The sequence below is a fragment of the Mixophyes fleayi genome, chromosome 4 (genome assembly GCF_038048845.1).
Source record: "Mixophyes fleayi isolate aMixFle1 chromosome 4, aMixFle1.hap1, whole genome shotgun sequence".
NCBI lineage: Eukaryota > Metazoa > Chordata > Amphibia > Anura > Limnodynastidae > Mixophyes > Mixophyes fleayi.
The window spans coordinates 194,634,438-194,651,137 of record NC_134405.1 but is presented as its reverse complement, the minus strand read 5'-3'; the positions used below and the strand labels follow the sequence as shown (position 1 = coordinate 194,651,137).

The window sequence follows — 16,700 nt, the reverse complement described above, 5'->3', positions numbered from 1 at the left end:
TAGTTTAATATGGAGTTGGACCCCTTTTGCAGCGATAACAGCTTCCACTCTTCTTGCAATTCTTTCCACAAGATGTTGGAGTGTTCCTGTGGGAATTTGTGCCCATTCATTCTCTAGAGCATTTATGAGGTCAGGCACTGATGTTGGACGAAAAGGCCTAACTTGCAATCTCCGTTCCAGTTCATCCCAAAGGTGTTCGATGGGGTTGTGGTCAGGCCTCTGTGCGGGCCAGTCAAGTTCTTCCACACTGAACTCATCAAACCATGTCTTTGCAGTCCTTGCTTTGTGCACTTGGGCACAGTCAAATTGGAATAGAAAAGGGCCTTCCCCAAACTGTCGCCACACAGTTTTAAGCATAGTATTGTCCAAAATGATTTGGTATGCTTAAGCATTAAGATTGTCCTTCACTGGAGATAAGGGGTCTAGCCCAATCCCTGAAAAGCAGCCCCATACCCCTTATCCACCAAACTTAGCAGGTGGCATAATGCAGTCAGACAGGTAACGTTCTCCCGGCATCCGCCAAACCCAGACTCGCCGCTCTGACTGCCAAACAGAGAAGTGTGATTCGTCACTCCACAGAACACGTTTCCACCGCTCCACAGTCCAGTGTCGGCGTGCTTTATATCACTCCATCCGACGCTTGGCATTGGTCTTGGTGATGCGAGACTTACATGCAGCTGCTCGGTCATGGAAACCCATTCCATTAAGGTCCTGCTGCACAGTTTTGTGCTTACATTAATACCAGTGGGAGTTCGGTACTCTTCAGCTATACAATCAGCAGAGCGTTGGCGACTTTGCGCACCATGCGCCTTAGCAATTGTTGACCCCGGTCTATGATTTTATGTGGTCTTCCGCTTGGTGGCTGAGTTGCTGTTGTTCCGAAATGCTTCCACTTAATAATATCACTTACCGTTGACCATGGAATATCCAGCAGGGATGAAATTTCACGAACCATCTTATTGTAAAGGTGGTATCCTATCACATAACCACGCTTGAAGTCACTGAGCTCTTCAGAACAAAACTAATTTTGTATCACAAGTGTTTACAAATGGGGACTCCATGGCCAGGTGCTTGATTTTATACACCTCTGGCAATGGGTCTGATTGAAACACCTCAATTCAATAATTAACAGGTGTGGCCAATACTTTTGTCCATATATATATATATATATATATATATATATATATATATATATATCTATATCTATATATATCTATATCTCACACGCTTACAAAAACAATACACAAAATAATTAAACCGATGTATCAGTACCAGGGGATTCACAGCGGTGCACAATACACACTTCTATTTCTCATCAGCATCTTTGCCTCAGCCCTGATATCAGGGCACAAGGGGCTATCTAAGATTATTTAACCAAGTTTGTGCTTCATCACAGTACCCTTAACATTGGGATATTTTATATAGCAGATTTCTGACATACACACAGCAACAAAAAGGAGCACACACCCTTGAAATGTTGTTGTCAAGGCAACAACTTCTCCCTTGGTGGTTCACAGAGTAGTGGCCAGCACACACCAAATAGACATATAGTTACAATGTGATGATCAACCACTTCCTGTGGACAAAGGATGCCGGTTGTGAAGAAGACTATATTTCCCCCTTAATCCCAGCTGAGGAGAGATGCTCATTTACCTAGGACTTCTTGTGTCAGGCTCTCTTAAAACATACCAATACCTAAAGTACAGATGCAGCATTACACTAATATACCTGGCATGCTGTACTAATAATAGGACTAACTTTACATTGGTGGACTCACCTGGCAACATTTAATAGTGTAGTTGTAACATAAGGAAAACATATGATAATACATTTTAAAATAAGCTTAACAGTGGCTGGCAAGAGGAGATGCCTAGCTTAAAATAGCGTCCACTGTGCCCAGCAGCCTGCTCTCGCCAGTCTCCCCGTGCAAAATGAGAATGTGTAAAGGACGCTTCTTGGCCTTTTCGCTAAGATCAAGTGTAGTACTGTCCCAGGAAGGTAAGTCAGGGGCCCTCCAATAATGGATGGGCTAACTTGGTCCTCTGGCCAAGAAGCTGCCTAAAATCATTAGGGGAGTGGTGAACCTCACTTGAGATTATGGCACGGTGCACGAATCCCACTTTTTTGCTACACATCGCTTCCTTTGCTCCGGGCTTCTGGCTTGGCAGGGAATTTTTTAGAACATCAGCCGGAACACTTAGGCCGTCTTGAATCCTCGAACGTCACCTCTTTCGGGGTGAAGCTTCAGCAGAACCCATGACAAAAAGGACCCTCTATTCTTGATCTCCTAAGGGGCCTTTTGGGGGGAGAAATGAAGGGGCCCCTTTTCTTTAGAGAGCCTGAAACCATACCCCTATGCATACTTTTGTGTTTTGCACTATTTTGGAGCATTTGGGTTAAAAAAATCACCGTTCCAGGTATTCAATAACGAAAAAAAAAATGTGTAAAGGATGTGATGGATTATGTTCCAGCAACTGCAAAACATGTTTGGGAGAAGGTAGCTAATGGACATAAAAACTTTGCATGGATGGCAATCCAATAGGCCTGGCGCCTTATGAACTGTTCTAAGTATGCTTTATGGCATGCCAGGAATCGCCTCATTTTTAAAAAGGAGAAGATGTCTATGCAGGACTGTCGCAGGCCGATCACAGCTTGCTTATAGACTATTCCACCATGGACAGTCCTAAGGAAGAAGAGCACTAAAGTCTTCTTATACTGCACTTTCTCCCTGTATGAGTCTGTTTTCCAAAAAAGCTTTGGGCCTGTGACTTCCCCTTTCTTACCCCCTCCATCCCATTCTCCCATCACACTGTTGAAGTTTTTTGGGCAGCACGATGGCTTAATGGGTAGCACTTCTGCCTCACAGCACTGGGGTCATGAGTTCAATTCCTGACCGTGTTCTTATCTGTGTGAAGTTTGTATGTTCTCACCATGTTTGCGTGGGTTTCCTCCCACACTCCAAAAACATACTAGTAGGTTATTTGGCTGCCCTTAAAATGGTGTGTGTGTGTGTGTTAGGGAATTTAGACTGTAATGGGTCTGTGATATACCACCTTCCCTTTACATAATTTGCTTGGTGAAACAGTTGTCTTGTTCAAGTGATGCATGAACAGTGCAGTACTTGATGAATAGGGTAGGATGTCATATCTTGTGCCATAAGTCTTATATTGTGTTAAAAAGTATGTCTGATTTATGTTTCATATTAGTGTATTGTGCTTTCAGCTGCACTACGATGAAGTACACTGGAATATAATGTCTTATGTCTGTTTTTTGTATCTTTATGCAAAATAAAGTTATATTTTTTCAATCAAAATTGTGGTGTGGTCAGCATGAGCAACTGTGGAAGGTACTGTAAACGATAAGACTACCCGTGTTTTCAAGGTTAGAAATGGTGGTTCCCACATTATTGACATTTTAAAGATATCAAAGAAAGCAGCGCTGATATTTGATCAATTTCATTATGCTACACATGTATCTAAAGCCAGTTTTGGTAAGTATGTAAATATATAGTACTAAATGTATTATATAAAAATTTCCCAATGGGAAAATAGATGTTTCACATCTTGGGTGTATGTGAAAAATAGATGTTTCACATCTTGGGTGTATGTGATCACCAATATGCACTGGATAATCAAATAAAGTCAGAATGCTTCTTAGGGGGCACGTATCTACGTAACTCCCTTCGTAACAATTGGGTCAGAAGACACTTGACCCCTAAGGGCTAAGGAAAATCTGAAGTCATTTGCTATCTAATGATCATTCTAATCTTGGTGCTTGGAGGCGAAGGGGGCTTTTTCCTATAGAAAAAAGCCTGACGAATGCAACATTGTGCATCACTCGTATTTTTATGCACTTGGTGACAGCACACAATACACAAGAATACAGTTTACCCTGGGAGCTAACTAAGCTTTCCCCTATTCCTAAATGTTCACCTCCTACCTGGGGCTGTGCGATAGGGGCAACCGCTTAAGGGGGGGGCGCAGTTTATGAATATTTTAGGTTCATTTGGTTACAATTGAGAGCTAGGGGCAGCGACATTTTTATTTCTCACCCCAGGTACTAAACTCTTACGTTACAGCTCTGGAATGCCCTAAGAAAATGGAGAGATGAGAACAAAAATGTAGCACCACCCCTAGATTTCAGAGACAGGGCCCTTAGAGTGATGAAAAATGAGTAATATACCCAAGATGAAAAATAAATAAATGAAATGCTGCCAATAATTATAGCCCCAGCATCTGGCTGAAATCAGGAAACATTTTCCTGCAGTCAGAAAGTGAGGACCAAGAAGGCAGAAGGCAGCAATAAACAAGCAAAAAGTCCAAAGTGCCTCAGTTATCATTTTTGGATCACTTTGGATTAATGACTTGGCCTTATGGGCCCTGTCTCCAAGATCAAGGGCATGGTGTTACATTTTGGTTCGCACCTCCCTGACACCATCTTGACAGAGGTCTTGAAGCAAATAACACATCAGGCTTTTTAATTGATTGTCAATTTCATCCCAGGGCAGTACTACAATTAATTTTAGCCACAAAACCAGGAGACAATTTTCTTTTTTGTGAATGACGAGGGGCAGGCTGCGATGGGGGGCATCTGCAAGAGGGCTATCTTGGGCTGGGTCAATAGGCCACCAGCATTTTTTGTCCTTTAAAATAGGCTGCTGAGTTGAGTCTTGCCCCCGTTCCCTGGGCTGAACTTTGCCAGCCCTCCCCTGTGAATGACCTGCATAAAATGTGCATTTTAAAGTTCAAGAATTTCCTAATGGGACAATAGATGTTTCACATACCATGCTGTATAATATCCTAATTATCACCTTCTCCATAGTGACTCATCCACAAGTTTACCTTTATGACAAAACAGAATACAAAATTCCCTGTAAGATAACTGCATATTCATCCATTAGTGTCGCCTTAGCATGCAGTTCAAGTCAGATTCAGCAGCTGACAGCACCCAAATAGTCCAGCTCGCTGCAATGCTAAATTACTGTTGCACTCCATTTCCTCTCCTCCCTCAGAGTGGTGCCCACGCAGTTCTGGCCTCCATCAATCCTCTTCCAGCCCACCTCTGCATCCAGTGGTGTCCTCCTTCCAGGCTGTGACTGCGGTACCACGATCCCTCTCCATTACAAGCCTAGTCAGATGATGAGCTGACGCCTCTCCCGCTGTCCGACTCAGCCATGTGCGTCCTGTGATTGGCCGCACTGGGTCACGTGTGGCGGCGGCGGACAGCTGGCTGCGGCTGATCGCGGTCGGTGCAGCCGCCTGCTCCCGCTTCACCGTCCGGGCGTCCCCGCTCGGCCTCCGTTCTTCCTCCTCCGCCGCAGCATGGGAGACAAGAAAAGCCCTACAAGGTGAGCCGGGGCAGAGGCAGGCGTGTGGGGGGTGGGCAGCGTACTACGCCTCGCCATGCAGGAGAGCCTGAGGCTATGGCAGATGGGAGCAGGCCTTGTTGTGTGCTACATGTAAGACATGTCTGTGTCTCACGCTTCTCTCTCCCTCAGGCCGAAGCGGCAGCCGAAGCCGTCGTCAGACGAGGGATACTGGGACTGCAGTGTTTGCACCTTCAAGAACAGCGCCGAGGCCTTTAAGTGCCTAATGTGTGATGTGCGCAAAGGGACCTCCACCCGGTGAGACCCACACCTACACCCCAATACTGCCCATCACCACAATAGCACAGAGGACAATAACACACTTCCCGCACATTAACGTCACCACTAGCCAACACTTTAATGCGTTTCAGCTATATTTAATTATACATGTAATATGTAATCTAGTGGTACGAGTATTGCATCTAGCATACCGAACTAGATGCACTGCTATATAAAAATCAGGAACGTTTTCATGGACGAATCCTCAAGCTACAGCGAATGAATATATATATATATATATATATATATATATATATATATATATGTGTGTTGGAGTATTACCACATCTCCTTCACAAACAGCAATAGCTACTCAGCACTTAAGGAACATACACACTTATGCTTGTGATGTGTTTACTACAACATGTGCAGTCACTGAATGATTTTACACTTGTTTAGCTGTACATGAAATGTTTCATTGTTTATTATTGGAATATTTTTGAACACCTTTTCTGCATTTACATGCAGTTTTTTTCCCCCATGGTAAACTGCATAGATGTGATAAAAGTCTCATGGCATAGCATTTGCTGTGACATTACAGGTTAAAACTTTACTCAAATCCACCAAACATTTTTGTTAGGAGACTGGGTCTCAATCACTATAGTTTGTCCACAGTACCACACCTACTTCTTTATTCCTGAGTGATGCAAAATAGAGGCATTCCATTTTACTAAGCAGAGATAGAAAGCTTTCCGCAAAAAGATGGGACCCACATCATGGTGGATTTGCTTAGGGTCCGTTCATGTTATGGGTCTCACCTGTGGCTCAACGCCCAGGTTGGACCGTAAATACTGCAAGTAGTGGTTAGACCTGAGCAGTACATGAAACAAGTGTTTGTTTGTACTTGAAAAAGCATTTCCCATCAAGATCAATGATCTCTAAATCCATTAAAGCTATGTTAACATACGTTTATCAACACTGAGGGGGGGGCTGCATTTTGTGTGTGCACCATTAGTATATAGGCTTCCAATTTTTAGAATGTTATTTAGTGCTATACTTTGATGTGTCCATTATATATCTATGTGTCCTTTTGTGGGATTACTTTATTTTTTTTTAATGGACCAGTTTACTTTCAATCTAAGGTTTCCATTAAATCTAGTTGGTCTAAATCTACCTATTTGACAATACAACATGGTAATGCTGAGCTTTAGTTTAGAAGATCCAGCCTTGTCTGGGACCCTGTAGAGAAATCTTGTTTTAATGTTTGCTCGGACCAAAATACACTGCAATGCAGATTTAGGACAGCCTTGCCCGACCTGACCCCTCCAAACACAAACTTAATTTTGCATCGCTCTCTCTGTCTTTTGCTTTTTAATTGTCATTCTTTAATAAATATTAGTGTACAAAGTCCAGATAATTAGAATACGGTAGTAAGAATTGTATATTATTTACAGAATAACAGAATTTGCAGTGTAATTATTAAACACTAGGGACATTTACAATGACTATAATTACCAATATCAATTTTTTTTAAAAACCTGGGGTCTGTGCTGGAAGATCAGCACAAAAATAGGGTTATATTGTGTATTTTGTTCAACAACCATTAAATCAAAACTGGGGTTCTTTAAGGGAGTATCTGGCAATTTTAGTACCTGTCAAATGTCCCTATTATTTTAATATTGACGAACTGCACAGGCAGTATTCAGACACTAGTTGGTCCAACCAGGCTTCAGACAGCTTGGTAATGATGTCATAGGAGAGAAATATATTGTTTATTGCTACTGTTATGCATGCAATGCATGATAGTAGATGTAGTTTTCCACCACAATCATTGCCCACAGAGCTATGAAGTCACTGCAGGCTGCACTTCCCCTACCAGGACTGCATTTTGAAAAGCCACAAAGCAAGAAAATTGTTACTGGGATTCACAGAAACGTCTACAAAAGGTATTTTGACGTCACAATAATTTAAAACAAAAGACATTTCTTTGGGCAAATATTAGCTTTATTTCAAATATTATTTAAAGCTTGACTTAGTCTTTTTACCCTTTGTCTGTTTGTAGCTATGACACTGTTTCACACCACTTTTGGGTTATATGTATAATCACCTCTGGTATGACAAAATATGTTGATGCTGAACAATTAAACTACACTATAATCTTAAGGATTTATTTTGATACTTTGCATGTTACAAATAATAAAATAAATCCAAATAAAAAAAAAAGGTTATATTTACAAATTTGCTCCCAGGGAAGATTAACAGGAGTTATCTTTTTGTTTTTCTTTTATTAAAGTATCAAAAGGCATTGCCTTAATGAGGCCCTTTTTAGTTTCTCATAGATTTTTACTTGACTGAAGGTTCGAAAAGTGATGCTCAACATACTGCCTGTGTTTGAGCGCAGATAGCTAATATTCTTAATTATATGTTTTTGTTTTCTTTCATGTCTTTCTGAATACTGGGTCTTAGGATAAAAGATCTCGTACCTGTTATCAAAAAAATGTTTTGTTCAGGACAATTGTTTGGACTGTAACCAAAATGTCAGCAATAATTCAATGTTTTCTTCATGCAGGAAACCTCGTCCTGTATCGCAGCTGGTTGCACAGCAGGTAACTCAGCAGTTTGTGCCTCCCATGCAGTCAAAGAAAGAGAAAAAAGAGAAAATAGAGAAGGAAAAGAGTGAAAAAGAAGCACCTATTAAAAAGAACAGTAACAAGAAAGCAAGGTATTTATTGATTAGAAAGTTCGTTTTAATTTATATATTTATATTGTTAACCTGTCTGGAGGTTATACAATAACCTTTTTTTATTACTGTGGTCACTAATAATCTGTTGCTTATAACTCAAAAACACGCTTTGGATGCAGCAGAAAATGTCTACCCAGCAAAAACATCTAAAACAGTATGGGATTTTTGGGGGATCCGGACACTTAGGGGTATTTTTACTAAACTGGGTTTGAAAAAGTGGAGATGTTGCCTATAGCAACCAATCCGATTCTAGTTATCATTTATTTAGTACATTCTACAAAATGACAGCTAGAATATGATTGGTTGCTATAGGCAACATCTCCACTTTTTCAAACCTGCAGTTTAGTAAATATACCCCTTAGAATCCAAATGACGTAATATGTAATGTAACGGCAAAATGACTAATAAAGCAAAGCAACATTTCACAGAGATGTTTCTTTGTTTTGTGCCTTGGAGCATGCCTGAAGCATAAAACTTTCTAAAGTGCCCCTTGAATTTTCTGTAATGGAATTCTAAAGGAAAGTGTTCTAATTTTTAAGAATATAGCTTGGATGTAGTGTGTGTATGGGGGGAGGGGGGGGGGGGCAGCTGTGGCATTTTTAAGACACAAATAAATTACTTGCATGGGTGATTGGGCTGGGCTTGTTTTTACCTTTCAGTGTTTGTTACTGTTGATCTACCTCCTCTTTGCTTCCTCCATCAGTTGGGGTGCTGCTAGGCACTATTTTTCTTAAAAAACAAAAAAAAAGTAATAAACTCCTTTAGACTTCAGTATCGTCTCCATGCAGATAATACTCAATTGTATCTATTCTGTCTGGATCTCTCACCAGCTGTTGGCCCTTCTTACTAAATATCTTTGTCATTTCATCTTGGATCTCCTCTAGCCACCAGTCAACAGTAGCTACCTATATTTCTCTATATCTTTTCTCAATAACCAATTCTACCCTTCAAGCTTGCTGCCTATGTGTGAATTTTTACTCTGAACTGTTCTGCACGTACAATCTGTCTCCAAATAAAGTTACATAGATCTAAGAAACATGGCCAGAAAATGCATATATTTCACAACTGCAGAAATCTGTAATTAAACCACTTCTCATCTCCCAGCTTAAATATTGTGAGCAATTCCTTTCTTACTGGTGTTCCACTACACAGATTTTTAGCCCTACAATCTATTCTGAATGTAGTAGCTAGACTAATTTTCCTTGCCAAACGTTCATCTACTACTGCTCCACTCTCAGTCCATACATTGTTTTCCTGTATTTTACCAAATCCAATATAAAATATTGCTATTAACATACAAAGCCATTAACAAAACTGCACCAACATACATATCTTCCCTTGTCTCTAAATATTTTCCAGCTTCTGTCCTAAGATCTGTACCTCTCTTCATGATCGCCTTTTATATAGCGCTACCAATTCTGCAGCGTTGCGCAGAGGATATTAGGCACCCACATGAGTTCCTGTCCCATTGGAGCTTACAGACTAAATTCCCTAACGCACATACACAACAGAACATACAATCTCCACACAGATAAGACCATAGTTGGGAATCAAACTCATGGCCCCAGTGCAGTGCCACAGCGTTGCCCATCCACACACATTACTCACATTCCTGGTTACAGGACTTTTCTCAGTCTGCACATACTCTGGAATTTCCTGCCTAGTACAACAAGATTTTCTCATGGCCTCTCATGTTCTTTGAAAATCTGCCTTTTTGGTCACATTATTAATCCCCCTAGACTATACTTCCTGATTACCTCTGCTCTATTCCGTTCACTCAGAACTCTGATCCCAACACTAACTTTGCTGTGTGACTGGATCATAAAGCCCCACTAGGCACTTTTTTCCAATTGTTGTCTAGCTCAACTAATATGTAATAAGTGGCCCTTTACCTCATATGTAAAAATCCTATTTTCCTACAAACTGCCAGTTTGCAAACAGGGCCCTCTTAAGCTTTGTCTCTTTTGTTAATACCCAGTATTGTTTGTTTGCTACATCTATGCATACATCTATGCATACATCCATCCAGATCTACATACATACATCTATACATACATCTATGTCTTTGGAGTGTGGGAGGAAACGCATGGACAACATACAGACTCCACACAGCTATGGCCCCAACATTGTGAGGCAACAATTCTAACCACTGTGCTGCTCAAACTAAAGTTGTTTTGTTTAAAATATAACATTTACGTTTGCATTAAAAAGAAAAATGTAGCACTTTTCTGTAAGGCCAAACGGAAATTAGAAATTACCTTGGTATGCACACTTTTTTTATTTTTTTGCATTGCGCAAATTGGCCAATGCAAACATATATTGCAGTTATATTTTTGCATTGGCCAATTTGAATGATTAATCTACAGTGTTGATTACAAACAATGCAGCATAAATTTGTACTCTTTACAAGTTGAAAACATTTTTCATAATGCACAAATACAAATGAAAAACAGACTTATATAGCTAATGCATTTAGACGGGAATGTATTAGGGTTGTTTATTTCCGAGCTAGCATTTTATTTTACTATACATATGGATTTTCTTTTTCTGTTTTAAGATTTCAACATCCCTTAACGTGCAGTTAACAGGTATAATGTAAATAGTTTTCAATATATGCCTAATCATATGGCACATTTTCCTCAGTCTACTAACCTGTGAAAACATTAGGTACTGCATCTTCTATGACAATTAAGAAGTGTGTAGTCATTAGAGGTGATGGTATGAAGACAGGTGTGATATAAACGTGATGAAGATTTTTTTTTCCTAATCCTGAACTGTACTCTAAACCCACTCTCTTCAGTGCCACTGCACATTTCAATAATCTCATCTCGTGTGGGTTTTCTTAGACTATTTAAGATGTAGGATTGCATAGTTTTATAAACACATGAAATTAGGTGTTGAGAAATTCAATTTGAATTTTTAAATCCTTTCCAAAGTATATTTTTATAACAAGAATTGCTTTTTATTTTTATTTTTTTGTTTTGTTTTTTTATAGAATTCTGGGGGTATTTTATGGAAGTGGAATTGTGGCAAACTAACGCGATGTTATAATGAATAAAGTCCACCACTTTACCTCCAGTTTACCATCACATTTTGAACTAAAAGAGTATTTACTTAATTTACCACCATTTTAAATACAATTTCTCCTTCCTCCAGTTTTATAGAACTCACCTCATCCCTTAAGTTATGTTGGGCAATACATGTACATTAATTTTCTAACGTATTTATTTGTTATTGATAGTGATGGAAGGGATTAAAAATAGATAATTTGTTTATAACAAATGTCCACATTTGTGTGTCATGCTTAGACAAAATGAAAGATGAGTTAATTTTTTTTTTTATATATCTATATCAGAATGGAGTATGGGTGGGAAATGCTTTATTCATAATTGACTTGTCTTAGGGTTTTCTGTGAAGCAACAAAATCCAAAAGTATATTGATTGGAACATAAGGATTAAATTGGAATCCCATACCACCAATCATACCTCCTGGGATTAAAAGAATCTTGAAACACCTTTACAATTTACTGTAAGGTTAGCTATCCATTCTGTGGTAATGTATGTGTGTAGACAGAGAAAATGTATATAAAATATATGTATGTGTATACACTTTCTAGAGCGGGCAATATATATTGATATGCTCATGGATGGTGTCAAATTCATTATATTTTTGGAGTATGGAAAATCTTTAAATGCTTTCAATTTATTAACATGAATAATATTATATTTTTATCTGTTTGTTCTAGGCCACGATTGAAAAATGTGGATAGGAGTAGTGCACAGCATTTGGAGGTTACTGTGGGGGACCTAACAGTCATTATTACAGACTTTAAGGAGAAAACAAAGTCCCCCCCTACATCCAGTGCCACATCAGTGGACCAGCACAGTCAAAGTGGATCTGGCTCTGAAAACACAGAGAGAGGAATATCCAGGTCATCATCACCCAGGGGAGAAACATCGTCAGTAAATGGGGAATCTCATTAAAGTTTCTCTCTAGTCTTTTCTTGATATTGTGACAAGAATCTTTGCTAATAGTCACCACAGTTACATGGAAAAAAAATCTGATGCAAATCTGGTATTTTTTGAGGAAGAAAATGGTTATGTATGCACTTAATTTTTTTTTTTTTTTAACTCTACACTTGTAAGTGCACCTTGAAAGAAAAGACTATTAATGTGACACCGAAATATGAAAAGGGTTGATATGAACAGAAATAATATATACTACTCCACATTTTATAAAGATGTTCTGCTTATTTGAGGCTCTCCAATATTTACCATATGACTACAGTGTGTTCTGGCTGCCATGTCTACCCTATAGTCTGTTTGCTTTACAAGCTTATTAAACAACTGATAAGGTACAGTAGTAACAGGGACACTATCGCCAATTTGTGTATCATTTTTATTTATGTTTTAAAGGGTATAGTTATCTATTTTGCACAAAAGTCAGATTAAACGGTTTTATTGTTGGAACAAATTGCTTCACATGGTGAACCTGGTCTGTATCTCCCTCAGCCTCATTACCTATCAATAGGTAACCCTGTATTATATCTAAGTACAGATAGTGTGCAACTTACCACTTAGGGATTGTTCACACAGATTTTTGAAACGTTTGCAGCACAAAATGATGTATTCATCATTTTTACCACATTTGAGTTTTAGCTGCAGTCTGGTGTAAACATTGAGGGGTGGTTATCATAAGGTTAATGATCATTGTGATAGTCAAATTTCTTGGACTACTCGCAAGCAGTTGACCAATGGTGTGTTTGTGTGAATTAGCCTTTAAGGAAGTACGGCAAGTAGTATCGCCAGATGAGGCTGACTGTGGTGCAAGGCTCTTGCTGAGACTCAAAATCAATGAAACAGAGAGAAACAACATACTTGATGTTTTATATTTGTAATATTGAATACATTACACTACCCTATATTTAAAAGCATAGAACTAAAAAAAAAAAATGTTTGTTCATGACTGGATCCCTTAAAATTACATTGACATTAGAAATCTACTTGTTCCTGTTTAATTAGCCATTTACCATAATTACACACGTGACTCATTTTGACGTTGACTAAGCAAAATTACTTCACCTAAAAATTACAGGGCTAATAATCTGTACATACATGTACTTAATCTCAGTCTCGAACAAATGTATATAGACCCTCTCCGTTTTTAGGTTTAACTAGCCCTTTAATGCCAGCTTGCTGTATGTGTGTGTGTGTGTGTGTGTATATATATATATATATATATATATATATATATATATGTATATGTATGTGTGTGTAATTACAGTTCACAGTAAACCATTACAATTTCAAATGGGACCGCGAAAAATTTAAGATGAACTCCACCTGAAATAGTTTCTCCTCTAACCTTCAAATGCCACCTGAACTGAATCTGAAGCCACCATCTTCTGTGGCCAGCAGGTGCTGGAGAAGGTTGAGACACTGGATATAAGATATAATCAGTTGACAACTGGTATTGTGCACTGAAAGAGGCACCTCATTGTTTTGAACTGTTTGAATCTTACCCACTGACTCAATCTCTTCACTGCTTGGAAGGTGGTGGCTTTGCCTTCCTCTTCTGTTCAAGCAGTGATTGGAGGGTAAGGAAGATGTACTATTGGAAAGGTGGCTAGTGTAGGGGAGAGTGGTTTTTGGCTGGAGTTCTGTAAAGCTGCATATTACCTGCCCTAACAGAAATCATATGTTGTATCTAAAGTTCAAATTATTGCTGTCAAAACTACTGGCTCTTTGCAAGTTGACAAACCTTGCATCATATCTGCTCTCTAAAATGAATGCTGTGCAGCCTTGTTACAATAACTAAGCTGGTGAATAGACTAGGCCAGCAAATAATTATATGCATTAATATTGTTCCATTCACAATGTGTAAGCCTCCTGAATTATGTATGCAAAATGCTGATTTCCATCCATGAAAAGCTACTGGACTGTCAAGGGATCAAGGACAGTACTGAGGTACTGCGATTGATCAATCTGGGGGATATATTGCCTTTGGCATACATATTGCATTCTGTTCATTAGTTTAGTGTAAGAACAAAAGGTGACTGACCATTTTATTTCACAATTTTTAATGTCTATCTTATCTGCAAGTTGAAGATTGTAGACTCCCCACCTCAAATGTAACTGTTCACAGGAGTTCCTCTTGAAATTGCTATTGGTGATACCATCTATAGCTTTCCGTGCATCTATTTAATACTATGAGGCACAAAAGGGTTGAGCACACATTTTTAGTCTTAAATGTTACAAATTATTGTTGAAGTGCCATGGAAATGTGGTTGATCATTTTGTTATGCAGTGTTATTAGTAATTCCATCTTCACTTTTAGGTTAGTGAGTACTAACACATGTTGAATAGATTCTTATGGGCATGTATTGAAATAAAATTTTATATCATAGTTCAAGCTGCCTAAATATGTATTATTTGGAAAATTGTGACACATAGTTATGTATACAACTCAAAAATCAACTTTGTCAACTATTACTGCTACAGGAATCTCAAAGTGACTATCTTAAATGCACCTGCTGGTACTTGGTGTGATTTAAATAGGAAAAAATATAAATATAGCCTTTGTATGAAATTTTGCCATTTATTTTGTTTTATACGTGTATTTTGGGCAACTGTTACTCTGGGTTTTGTCGCTGGCTGTAATAAGTTGTCATGTATTAACATGCTGGCAAGTTTGTTTTTGTCTTTAGTGTTCTTGTTTCTTTATTGAACTTCTCTTTTAATCTCTGTGTTGATTGTTATTGGGCAAAATCTAAAATGTGCATTTTGTGTTCCAATGTCCTGTTACCCAAACTTTTTACTTCATAACTATTTTTTTTACTCCATTTACATTCGTTCTAATTCTATAAAAAGTTGCACAACAGGGAAGAGGAAAATGAAAATACATATTGGATTTATATTGACATTTACTATTTGGCATAATATGATTACAACATGAAAATGTCTAGTGAATCCTTGGCAACGCAGCAAAATTAAAATAGATGTTTGTTTTATTTTACTTTTTATACAGGATACCACAACAATTTGTGGCTCCACCAATGAATTTCTTTAATGGGTATTAAGCATTGTGATATTAGAATTTCAGTAATCCTTTGGTTAATAAGAGTTTTAAAATCAATGGTGCTATAAAAGTGCATTCACTTCTGATTTTAATCAACCTGTCTTTTAGAATGATTGCTTTATAAGCCTTTTATTTCGGACATACTGTACTAATTACTAAAATATTATGTGCTTCCTTTCTCTGCTTATGAAGAGTCACAGCAAATCAAATATGGTTTAAACGAATGTACAGTAATTAGTTTTACTTTAGTTTTTTATTATTTTGCAACAGGTTTCACGAATTTAGAGCAACCACTTTTTAGTTTATGCTGTTACTCAACCTTAAAGCTGTGCTACCAGCAGTGTAAATATTTGACAAAGGTACCCCTCACGCAAGCCTTGCAGGCTGTTACGTGCAGAATTTTTTTGCAGTGCTCTGTCCTGTAATACAGAGCTGACAAATCCAGTTAATTAGTTGACGTTAAATGGCAGCAGATGGGGGTTAATTGGTTCTGTTGCTCTCATCCTCCCCCCCCCATGATCTGGGTTTTCTAGTATGACTGTAAGAGGAAGTGAGGAGTGCTCGGGAAAAATGGCTGCACAGAGCTTGATATGAGCCAGGGGCACCTTAAGTTAACTCTACTTGCTGGTGGCGCAGATTCCTACTCCCGACCTCATGTGAACACACCTTTTAAAAGGCTTGTGTTTCCTTGCACTGTAACCATTCAGTCCCAATGTCAATATTTCTGTAAATGTCAAATCAAATACATTGCCGTGTTCATTTCATTATTGCCTGGTGTGGAAATCCATTATTCTAAGTTGGTATCCTGTACATGTACCAATAAAATATTTTTATGAATACAGGTTTTGCATTTTTGTTTACAACCACCACCCCAAATTCAAATGTAATGTTATCTAAATAATGCCTTTTGTAATTCCTGACATTTGTGTTGTGTTCAATTTTTGTACCATTGTACTTGATGTTTAAAATCCATACTCGCACAACGGTACTGATTTTTGATGTTTACTATGAAATACAGATAGTTAAAGAAAATGAGTCTGCTGTGTTATATTTAATAGGTACATCATGCACCCCCTACTGATGTTTGTTTATTTTTTTAGGGGGGGGGGGAAATCTTATGATTAATTACCGTAACATACGGACTTTTATTAAATATCCAGAGAAAAGTTTGAAGATGGTGGAGTACAAGTGCAGAATATTAGGCCACATAGCACCAAAGATAGGGTTGTGTCTGTGTAAATATTTATCCAAAAAGTACACATTTTATCTGCACTTCTTGGCCAACCATTTTTTTTA

The 16,700-nt window shown here is 38.4% G+C and overlaps 1 protein-coding gene and 1 long non-coding RNA gene across 3 annotated transcripts; one reads left to right on the top strand and one right to left on the bottom strand.

Moving 5' to 3' along the window:
- Positions 1-1,166: 1,166 nt before the first annotated feature.
- LOC142152420 (uncharacterized) lies at positions 1,167-4,956 on the bottom strand. The gene is made up of 2 exons (XR_012691336.1): positions 4,842-4,956; positions 1,167-1,576 (listed from the first exon to the last, which is right to left on the bottom strand). It is a non-coding gene; the product is annotated as an uncharacterized LOC142152420 (long non-coding RNA).
- A 240-nt stretch (positions 4,957-5,196) lies between these two features.
- YAF2 (YY1 associated factor 2) lies at positions 5,197-16,241 on the top strand. Of its 2 annotated transcripts, XM_075209063.1 has the most exons (5): positions 5,197-5,347; positions 5,498-5,623; positions 7,425-7,529; positions 8,153-8,305; positions 12,073-16,241. In XM_075209063.1, exons 1-5 carry the CDS (start codon positions 5,322-5,324, stop codon positions 12,308-12,310), a joined length of 648 nt encoding a protein of 215 aa, XP_075065164.1. In that variant the 5' UTR covers positions 5,197-5,321; the 3' UTR covers positions 12,311-16,241. The 2 variants fall into 2 exon arrangements, with proteins under 2 accessions (XP_075065164.1, XP_075065165.1); XM_075209064.1 differs by lacking the exon at positions 7,425-7,529 and having other exon boundaries at positions 5,198-5,347.
- The last annotated feature ends 459 nt before the right edge of the window (positions 16,242-16,700 follow it).

Coding starts and splice junctions, on each gene's coding strand:
- YAF2 (XM_075209063.1), top strand. CDS start 5,322: ATGGGAGACAAGAAAAGCCCTACAAG. Junction 5,624..7,424: donor CGCAAAGGGACCTCCACCCG/GTGAGACCCACA, acceptor CATTGCCCACAG/AGCTATGAAGTCACTGCAGG. Junction 8,306..12,072: donor AACAGTAACAAGAAAGCAAG/GTATTTATTGAT, acceptor TGTTTGTTCTAG/GCCACGATTGAAAAATGTGG.